Source organism: Benincasa hispida, chromosome 12 (genome assembly GCF_009727055.1).
Source record: "Benincasa hispida cultivar B227 chromosome 12, ASM972705v1, whole genome shotgun sequence".
In the NCBI taxonomy this organism is placed as follows: Eukaryota; Viridiplantae; Streptophyta; class Magnoliopsida; order Cucurbitales; family Cucurbitaceae; genus Benincasa; species Benincasa hispida.
Window position 1 is genome coordinate 29,591,552 of NC_052360.1, and position 10,851 is coordinate 29,602,402.

General features: G+C 31.3%; 1 protein-coding gene across 3 annotated transcripts; it reads right to left on the reverse strand.

Moving 5' to 3' along the window:
• Positions 1–6,756: 6,756 nt before the first annotated feature.
• Positions 6,757–10,608, reverse strand: LOC120092821 (purple acid phosphatase 3-like). Of its 3 annotated transcripts, none has more exons than XM_039051026.1 (7): positions 10,483–10,608; positions 9,243–9,399; positions 9,037–9,144; positions 8,592–8,719; positions 7,515–7,643; positions 7,298–7,365; positions 6,757–7,184 (listed from the first exon to the last, which is right to left on the reverse strand). In XM_039051026.1, the coding sequence occupies exons 2-7, from the start codon at positions 9,397–9,399 to the stop codon at positions 6,968–6,970; spliced, it is 807 nt and encodes a 268-aa protein (XP_038906954.1). In that variant the 5' UTR covers positions 10,483–10,608; the 3' UTR covers positions 6,757–6,967. The 3 variants fall into 3 exon arrangements, with proteins under 3 accessions (XP_038906954.1, XP_038906952.1, XP_038906953.1); XM_039051025.1 differs by having other exon boundaries at positions 6,987–7,184; positions 7,269–7,365; positions 10,483–10,583; XM_039051024.1 differs by lacking the exon at positions 9,037–9,144 and having other exon boundaries at positions 10,483–10,583.
• Positions 10,609–10,851: the final 243 nt, after the last annotated feature.

Genomic DNA, 10,851 nt, shown 5'->3' on the forward strand with positions numbered 1-10,851 from the left:
AATTCAAAGAAATGCGAAGACTTTCAATATATTGCTTGATGCGGAGTTAAATGCTAAGCTTAGGGATTTTGGTTTGGCAGAAGTTTATGACACAGTTCAAATATAAGAGAAGCTAGGGGCAGGAACAATGGGATATCTTGTATTTAAGTATGTTTATTCAGGTATTCTCACTAAGAAGACAGATGTTTATAACTTTGGTGTGGTAGTGTTAGAGGTGGCAATGGGGAGAAGGCCTCTTGATGATAATAGAATTGTGGTTGTTGACTGGGTCTGGGACCTGTGGAAAAAGGGGAAACTAATTGAGGCAGCTGATTCGATGGTTGATGGGGAAGAAGGGGTGGAAATGGAAAGGATGCTGATGATGGGGCTTTCTTGTGTGCATCCAGACAAAAAAAGTGATGAAATCTTCGCACCTGTTGCAAGACTTGAAACTATCAGACTCTTGCTCGGTATTTCTTGCCTTTTGAAATTCAAACTATATCAAATGGATGTAAAGAGTGCTTTCTTGAACGGTTATTTAAAGAAGGAAGTGTACGTTGCTCAGCCCAAAAGTTTTGTGGATCCTACTCATCCTGTCCATGTGTATAAACTCAATAAGGCTCTTTATGACCTCAAACAAGCATTCAAAGCCTAGTATGAACGTTTAACTCAGTTTCTTGTCAACAATGGATACAAACGAGGAGGAGTAGATAAAACTATCTTCGTGAAAAAATCTCATGTGAATTTTGTGATTGTCCAAATTCATGTTGACGATATTGTTTTCTGAGGGATATAATAGGAGATGGTTGACCCCGAACCATATAGTACTTACTACCGGTGCCACGGAGTTCATTTTGGTCATGGTACTAGGAAATGGAATAACGGAAGATCCAATATTTGAAAATTGTGTCAAGAATGACTGGAAAAGTGGAAACAAGACCGGATATAATTTGATCGTTATGAGAAAATCCAAAATCTTTGTAGACAGAACCAATCATTAGTTCCCAACCATGGGGCGAATGGAATCCTATACATAAATCAGTTAATAAAAGAATAGAAGCTCCAGATTATCCCTTTCTTGCGATAGATCCTGTGGGAAAAGTGTCTTTATGAAATAAATGTAGGAAGAATTCGAGATGAGCATGGTAAGAGAATTGTCCTATTTTCTAGAATTTTGAATAAAACAACTAAAGGAAGGAATCTTCATTTCTCAAAGCAAATATGCCAAGAATTTAGTGAAGAAATTTGGTCTTGAAAATGCCAATGTTAAAAGAACTCTTGCTCCAACTCATGTAAAAATATCAAAAGACTGGTAGAACTCAAGTTGATGAGAGTCTATACAGGAGCATCATTGGGAGCTTCCTTTATTTAAGAATCAGCACATCTGACATTGCTTTTGCTATAGGTGTGTATGCCAGATATCAATCTTGTCCTAAAAACCGTCATTTGCTTAGTGCAAAAAGGATAATCAAATACATACATGGCACAAACAAATATGGCTAACTTTATACGTTTGATACAAATAGCTCATTAGTTAGCTACTATGATGCTGATTGGGCAGGTAGCTCAGAAGACAGAAAGAGTATTTCTGGAAGTTGTTTCTTCTTGGGTAACAACTTGATTTCATGGTTCAGCAAGAAACAAAACTGTGTTTCCTTGTCAATGGCTGACATTGAATACATTGTAGTCGTGAGTAGCAGTACTCAATTGATCTAGATGATGCACATGTTATTAGAGTATGATGTCCCACAAGATGTCATGACTCTTAACTATGACAACATAAATGCGATTAATATATCCAAAAATCTAGTTCAGCATAGTCATACTAAACATATTGACATCAGACGTCACTTTCTCAGCGAAACAAAGACACTCTAGGGTAGAATTGATTGAAGAAACAAAAGGAAAAGAAAAGTTAAGCTTCTCTACCTTAAAATTGTCTAAATGATTGGACCTGGGATAGAAATTCGTCCAAATATTGAAAAATCTACTTCAAGTGATTCTTTCAATCACATGCATGATTTTATAGCCTTGCCTAGAAACCTTAATGAGATTGTCGAATCGTCTATCAATGTTCAAGTAGTAGCTAAGGTTTCTGAGAGTAAATTAATTCCTAATGAAAATCTAGCATCTGGTTTTGGCACTGTTGATTCTATTGTTCATGCTTCTAATACTACTTTGGGAGAAAATGTTGCCATTCCTTGTTATTTTGAGATTGATGAATTGCCTGTACCTATTTAGACTACTGTTGATACCGTTGATGAGTTAGAAGAATCTGAAGGTATGAATGTCTTTGAAGAAAATGCTTTAAAGTCCATTGTTGAAAATATTGTTTCTGCTTCCTCCGTGTTTTATGCTTTTGATTCGCTAAATGCTTATGCGATTCTGGTTTTGGCTTGTATTAGACCTAGTGTAGAGTCTCAAATTGTCAAAGAGAATGTCAATACTTTAGCGGAGTCTTCCTCTTTATCAAATCAATTGTGACTGATGACTAGTTGACTACTAAGATTCCTAAGAATGTGAAACATGCTACTTTATCTAATGATGCTACTAAATCCAGCAATCGAAGTCATGAGAATTGTCCTCATTCTACTCATTCTGATGACAAAAACAATGAAGACAATATTACTATCGGCAAGCTTCGATCAAGGAAACTTGATGTTGGTGGTTCTAATGTTGTTAATGTGAATGTTGATGCCTCCTTTGAGACATCTGAAAATGAATCTGAGAAAACTGCTTCTGAGGAAGCTTTAAACTACGGTTTCAAGAATAGCTCGGGCAATGATGATACTGATTCTGTTTGTGTCACTAGAGCTTATACTCAGACCAAAAGAAAACAGCCAGCTACTTCCAACGTTCTCTCTGTGCCATTGGATGGTGTTTCCTTCCACTCTAAGGAGGGTGTTAGCCCATGGAAGTACATTGTTAAGTGAAAAACTGTAGATGAGAAAGAATTATCTAACCATACTGAAGAATGTATTGAGCTTATGGAGTTGATTCATGCTGCTAGACTTGAACAGACTGTTTTAAACTTGGGACCCTACTATCCACAACTTGTTTGTGAGTTTATTATGAATCTTTCCTTTAGTTTTGTAGATTCAGCTAGCTTAGATTACTTGAGGGTGCATATTAGGCATCATCCATTTGTTTTCTCTACTTCTTTGATCAATCAATTTTTGCATCAAAATGTGCCTGAGAATGTGAAAGAACAACATACTTCCCTCAAAGATTTAGTGTTTGATTTGACAGGAGGAACCCATTCCACATGGCCACGAAGGGGTCAATTGTCTACAACTGTTTTGAGTGTTAAATATGCCCTTCTGCACCAGATTGGCATTTATAATTAGTGCCTCTCATCTCACAAATCAAGCTTATCCATTGCTCATATGACCTTGCTGTATCAGATAGGGACTCAAACACAATTCATTTATGGTGTATTTGTGTTGAACTAGATTGAAATGCATCTCATAAATTGCCTATTAGTTTTCCTCGTGTTATCTGTGGTATTTTGCTCTCCTAGAATTAGAATCTTTTCTCCTCTACAGAACTTGTTGGGCCCTCTCTAAGTCTCTTCTCCATCAACCCAAAGCTTCTCCAGGGACACCATTTTCTTGATGGGAATACTATCACCATGACTCATCGTCTTCATGATCCAAGCAGAGCATTAATTGAGTCTTCTTTAAGGCATGTCCTTTATCTGCTATCAAATGAATCTCATGGCCTTGAGTCCATGGTGCACAAACTTCAGAAGATGTAAACTGAGGTTGATGAGATACTATATATTATGCGGTTTGTCCTTTCCTGGGATGGAGAAGCTTCTTTTTCTCAACCGAGGAGTTCATTTTTTTTTTTTTTTTTACAACCAGATAGGGGGAGTGTTAGGAAGTGGAATGTTGTTGTCTTTGATTTTGTTTACTGTTTGATACTTTGTTAAAACTGTTCTTATATTTGGGTTGGTGCTACTCTAAATTTATGGTTTATGGATTGGTTTTGTTCTGGAAGTCCTTGTTGGTCCTTGTTGTTTGGACTTTTTTTGGGCTATAACCGGTGAAGTTATTCCCTTTGTCAAGCCTTTATTTCAGACATCTATATTTTGTTGATGAATGGTTGTTTTCTTTTGTTATGCCTATGAAAAAAATATATAAACTAAAGGGGGAGTTTGTTGGAGATTTGTTTAGTCGGCTTTATATTTTTTATATGGCAGTGGTTTCTGTAAATGTCTCAAATAAAGTTTTAACATCTGTTTGTGATAACAGTGTATTTTCTTGCAAAATATTTTTCTTATCTAGAATTATCCAGCTGTAATATTTCGTCTGATACTTTCCTTTATTGAAGTGCGACCTTTCTATTCCTAGTAGGAACTTTTTTTTTTCCTTTCTTAGATTCGGTTATTTAAAAGAGAATTATGTTTTCCATTTAGTTTAGCCATATTTTTGTTTTATTGAGCAAGACGATTTCTGTTTGAGGGTCGAATTGTTCTGCATTGTATTCTTGCTCATTGGTCACTATTCCGCTGTGTAAGTTCTTCATCTGTTGAAGTTCAACATTTTGAAGTAAATCATAGTTTTAGGGGAGCATAAGTCGTTTCTGCCAGAGAAGGGATTCTCAATATTAGAGGGAGTCTAAGACTCAACTTCGGAGAAGGAGTTCTCCATCTTTAGAGGATCCTAAGATTCATCAATGAAGGAAGTTCCCTGACTTGAGGAAATATATCATTGTGAAAGAAGTCTCCCTCATTGTCGGAAGCCAAAGTAGTTAACACTAATATTGTCAAACTTATGGAAGCCTAAGTACACTTGAGATGGAGTCTCACATCTAGAGGGAGCCTAGGTGATCAATGAGTTGACCTCTACGTGAGTCACTGTATTTATCGAGTATTACAAATAAGTATTGCGTTGTAAACTACTTAACTCTTTAATATTAGTGGATTATCTTTCTTGGGCGCACTGCCCCCCAAACGTAGGTGGATTATCATTGAACTGGGTTACCAACTGTTGTATGTCTTCACTTGTTTACTTGTTGTAGTATTTTTGTTGTTACAGTAGTTATCAATGCTTTCCGTTTAACATCCGTATATTGCGTGGCTAGTCCTCCTAGCGCCTTTTCATTTTCTACTCACTCTTTTTATTCTTTTTTTTTAAAGTTTGCTACGTACTATTTTTATTCTTCTTTTTTAGTTTGTTATGTGTTTTATTTATTTATTTTTTTTAGAAATTCACTGTGGCAATAGTTTTAATTATTATGTGACACTTCTAATTACTATGTTATACAGAGGTATATGGGATGTGAAAAACCGTTATGATGGATTCAAATCAACTTCTTTTCATGTCCCTCTTGATACCAATATCAGTCAACTTAGAGAGTGTATTGGTGTTGAGTTGCAATTTAGTGCATGTCACCAAGTTATTTCTCGACTTACCATGTACAAGAATGAGTTGAATAACTCTAAACTAATCGGAATTGTAGTAGACAGTGACGTTGTTTGGTATATGTTACTTATTTCAGAAGGGTTAGTAAATGATGTGTGTATAGTTGTTGATGTTGACAATTTCAAATATACATAACATGCATAGTAATGTATGTAATCCAATGGATGCAAGTGCAAATACACTGTGTACATATAGTAATAACAGTGACACGATCGTCATTCATAATAGTAGTAGATTATGTGTCCTCTATTTTCGTACTTAAGGATTTGTGTTTCTTCCGAATCTAAGCTTGAAAGGCTGTGTAATGTTTGGTTTTAAAAAAAGAGTATTTATACGTTGTATTTATTGGAGGTTTATTTTTGTTCTCATATTGATTTCACTTTTGTTTGTTTCCAGACATTATAATTGTGCATACACGGTCTAGGGACCTTTTTTTTAAACTATATTTTCTTTTTCTTTTTTCTTTTTTTAAATTTTTGGAATAATTTTGGATTCATTTTCAATATAAAATTCCTTCACTTTAGAGATTTTTGAATCACTAGGTTAGATTCTAATTCCTATATTTATGGTAGGCTTGAACTTTTGATTACATTTTAATTTTAAATATTTTGTAATTATATTATTGTTAGGAAAGGTATATCTGTCACTGTTTAAAACTAAATAACTTATATTTTAATTAATTACTTTGTGCTTAGACATCTTTAGAATACAATCTTAGTTTAGATATTTTTCAAAATTACCTATACAAATTAGACATTTGTCTAGTTGTCCCTAACTTTTAATAGATATATTTAAATCTAGCTGAATCCATTTGGGTAAGTATTTGGTTAACCTAGTTTTGAGTCCAATCATTATACGACATAATTTAATTGGATGAGCTAACATTATCGGATAGATCAATACAAACAAGTGACATAATTTAATTTGTCAACTTTTACATCTTTAATTTTAATTTAAGGACACATGTAAATTTGTAATTAATCTCAAATTTATCAATCATTACTTTAAATTAATGACATTTGTAATTAATCCCTTGTAGATTTTCTTTTAATATTCTTTTAAGAGGTCAGTTCCACAAGTTTGGCCCTTTATTTGAGAGGGGAAAAAAAATTGATATTGACTCGCTATAACCCAAAAGTTAAAGTCTTATAATTTCGCCATAACATTTTTCATAATAGGTAAAATACATTTTTTCTAATTGTTGACCTTTAAATTTTTGTTTAATAATGAATATTAATCAAACAAATCCCATATTAGTTTTTAAATTGTTTAAAAACTATAGTCTTCTCTTAGCGGATGAATATATAGATCATTCCCATCATGTTTAAACTTTGGTCATGGAGAGAAGTTATGAAATCACATTAACTTACCTTAAAATTTAGGATACTAAAATACTACATTGATGATAATACAAAAGAGAGCCAAATTAGAGGCTTACAAAGCTAGGCACACACAGATTTTGATATATTCATATAATAATATAAAGATGAGGTTGGGGGAATATAATAAATAATAATGATAGAGTTGAGGATATTAAAAATAAAAGAGCATGGTGTTCTTCAAATGGCAGAGTGAAGAAGTGGCTTGGTGGAGGCCCATTGGTGCAAAATATTGCCAAAGATGTCAAAGAATGTAAAGTTTGCTTGTGAATGAGTGATTTGTAAGGACATGAAACCTTGCCCATCATAATAAAACTTCAACTCTTTTGGATCCATCCAATTTATATCTCCCCTCCATGCCTTTGACCCTCCTCCACTTGTGAAATATTGAAGTGGGCTGCACCAAACAAATTCGGAGGAATTTGAATCACAGACTTCTTGATTCTTAATATACACGAATGAGTAAAATAAGGACATATACCTGTTAATGAGTAAAATAAGGACATATACCTGTTAATGCTGCTTATATGTTGCAAGCAATGGTCATGTCCATTCAAATAGAAATCCACTTTATTTTCCTATAATATTTTGAAATATTATTTCAATTTCATAAAATATTGATGATTGAAATAAATTATCTAAAAATATATCTCGCATTTCACTTTCATCGCATACAAAAATAATGAATTAATATATTTTAATTAATGAATGGAATTTGGGAAAAGACCTCTAGAATGGGGAGAAGGTGGTGAAGTAGTTCTTGAGTATCACCATGAGTTCCAGCACTTTTCAGAGTGTGATGTCCCACAACTATCTTCCATTTTGCATTTGAATCCTTTATTGATGAATCCAATTCCTATATTTTTCCAAATAAATAAAACTTAATTTTCAATTTTAGATTAAATTCTATGAATCAATTGAATTTTTTCTGCTGGAGCTATCCTATTAATTATTTGAGTGGACATCTGTGTGATTTTTTCTAAGTATTTAGTTAACCAATCAGCTTTTTAGTTTTCAAATTTTTCAAAATTGAATTCATTCTTATCTTCAATAATTGTACAAATTTGAAGTCGAGCCATCCATTTTGATTTATGACATCGAATTTATGGATCATGTTTTTAGTTGTTAGATTTTCAATTTTATGTTTCTTCTTGTATCATTTGACATTTCTTAAAGGTTACACTTCAACTTTTACATAAATTTTAAATTCAAAATTTATTTTTTAAAATTATTTTTATATTTAATTTTAAAATTTGATCGATAAAAAATAGAAAACAGAACTTAAAAATTTATGGATAGAAATAGTGTTAATAAATTTAATTTTAAAAATAATGTTTGATAATTATTTTTAGTTAAATTATAAACGCTATTTCCATCCATTGTTTTCTTTATTTCTTTATTTTTATTTTTTTTTTTATTTTTCATGAGTGTTTTACACAATGAACAAAAACTAAAAAAAGTAATTATTGTTTTTAAAATTTGGCTAAGAAATTAAGTGTTTAATTAGAGAAGATGAATATCAAAATAAAAAAGTGGTAGTAAAACAATTATAATTAAAAAAAAAAAACTAAATAGTTATCATTGGATATAAACGACAATTATTCTTCACATTTGTGAATTTAGTAAATATTTTAATTTCTTATTTTTAAAAAATTGAACTTGATCATCAAATTTAAAAGAAACAAAAGCTAATGAATGACCTTGACTTTACAATCAAATTAAAGAAATGATTATCAAAGGACTACCACACAATTTATTGAAACATTAATAAAATGATTAGTTAAGAAAAAAAAATTGCACTTACCTTGAGAAGGGTAGAAAGGTAATTTCGTCTGGGTAAAATACCCTTCCAATCATAAACTTCATCTTCAGGATCAATAAAATACTTGTCCACAAAGGGGGTTGTGTCCACAAAGAAGAACTCCACAATTTCTACCAATAAAAAATATATTACTTATTAATTCTAGCAATATTTATTATCCTTAAAATTTTAGTTTTTTAGTTCAACAATTTGCACAGTAAAAGATCCAAACTTTATATGAATAGTTAAAATTCTATTCTATTCTATTTTAACTGTTATATTTAAATTCGAGTCAAACTTATATTGGTCTTAAAATATTTTATCAATCGAAACGAAAACAAATTAAAAATAATAATTCACGGATTAAAAAAGATTATTTATGAATTATGATCTTGAAAAACACAACCCAATTAAAAGAATATTTAATAAATTAATGCTTATAGTTTACCTGTATCAACAATGAATGATCTTAAGCAAATCCATCTATTATCCAATTTTCTCAAAATTGGGCTCAGTTGGGCCTCAACATCTCCTCTATAATCATGATTACCCAAAACTGGAAGGAAAAAGAGAAAAAAAAATTCTTTCTATTGTCATTAATATTACTAATAGTTTGATTATAAAATATTTTGGATCAAAGGGTTCCATATTTACCACTGTACCACTCCTTTTGCAAGCTTGGTGCATTGTATATTTTGGAAAATGACTCCTCAAATGCTGAATCCCCGGTACCCTTTAGTCCCCTATCGTAAAAATTATCACCCGTTGAAATTACGAAATCAACGTCCAGTTTTTCTCCAATGATTCCCATCTATAAAATAAATAAATAAATAAAATAGAAGTGGTAGTTTACATATATGATATTTGCTATTTCTTTTTCCTGAAAATTAAAAATTTTAAAATAATGTTAGAAATTGGTTTGAATTTAGTTTATATTTTGAAAATTTGGAAATATTTACTTTAGGGAAAAGCAAAACAAGTTGTTAAAGCAAAAGATAAGATTACTATCTTTGCTTGAAGGTAGAGAAATTGGAACACTCGTGCAACACACAATGTTCGTCCTTAGCTTAACATTACCCAACATATTACATAATAGTAATAATTATAATAAACGAAAAAATGGAGGAAAGTTATTTAATTCTACTTTAGTTTCTTTTTTCAAGAATAAAAAAGACATATAAATTTTGATTGATGGAAAATTACTGCGAAATGGCCCACCTCTCCAAATTATATTCCAAGAATATCTTTTTCTTATTCGGAATAATTCCCCGAATCTTTAAATTATACCTTTAGTTTATTCCATTTCTTATAGAAACATTAAATTTCAATTATTTTTGCCAAATTATCTGTGTTTTATATTGTTTTAGTTTTGTACTTCAATTTCTAAAATTAGCTACCAACTTTAATTAAATCTAAAAACAAGTTATTGAAGTTAATTTGAAAAACGAGGGAAAAAAAGTAGATTAATATTGGACTAAATTTTTTATGGATGAGATTATTTTTAAAATTTATTGAAAATATTAAAACTAAATTTAACAAATTTTTAATTGAATGTGAGAAATTAGAAACTTGTGCTCTATGATTCTAAAAGAAAATGACAATACATTGATAAAAATGTTGGAACTCCTACATCTTGTTCTTCATCATAAATTTAGAAATGAATTGTAAAAATACAGCATACTATTTGTGCACGCAATACTCCAATTTCTATTTTTTTTTTATTATAGAATTCATAAGTTCGAATTCTCAAAATTATAACATAATATTAAAAGAATAATATATAAAATTGATAATACAAAATAAAATATGTTTTCACATATAAACTTTGTTTCGTAACATTTTAATTTTGACTAAATTATAATTAATAGAGATGGGAGCACAGGAGAGACAGGACCTGAACGGCGACTTGAGATTGGTTGTAATCTCCGTTACGTCCCCAATCTCCGACGACCAGAAGGCTGAGAGAGCCGTCGTCTTTGGAGGGATNATGGCGAAAATCTGCCGGACCGGAGGGACGAAAAGAAACCGAGGATATGTTGAAACTGAGAAAGACGAAGAAAGAAAGAGGGGTGTTTTTGCATTTATATATGTGTGCCAACCCAAGCCGTTTTCTAGACGGAATCAATTAAAGAAACTTAAAATACTTATTCATTAGGAGTTTAATCAAAATATATCTTAAGTTTTAAGTCCATGAGAGTTTATTTTTATTAAAACTAGCTAAATAATAATAATGTTTTTACCTATGCATATATTTTAAAATTTT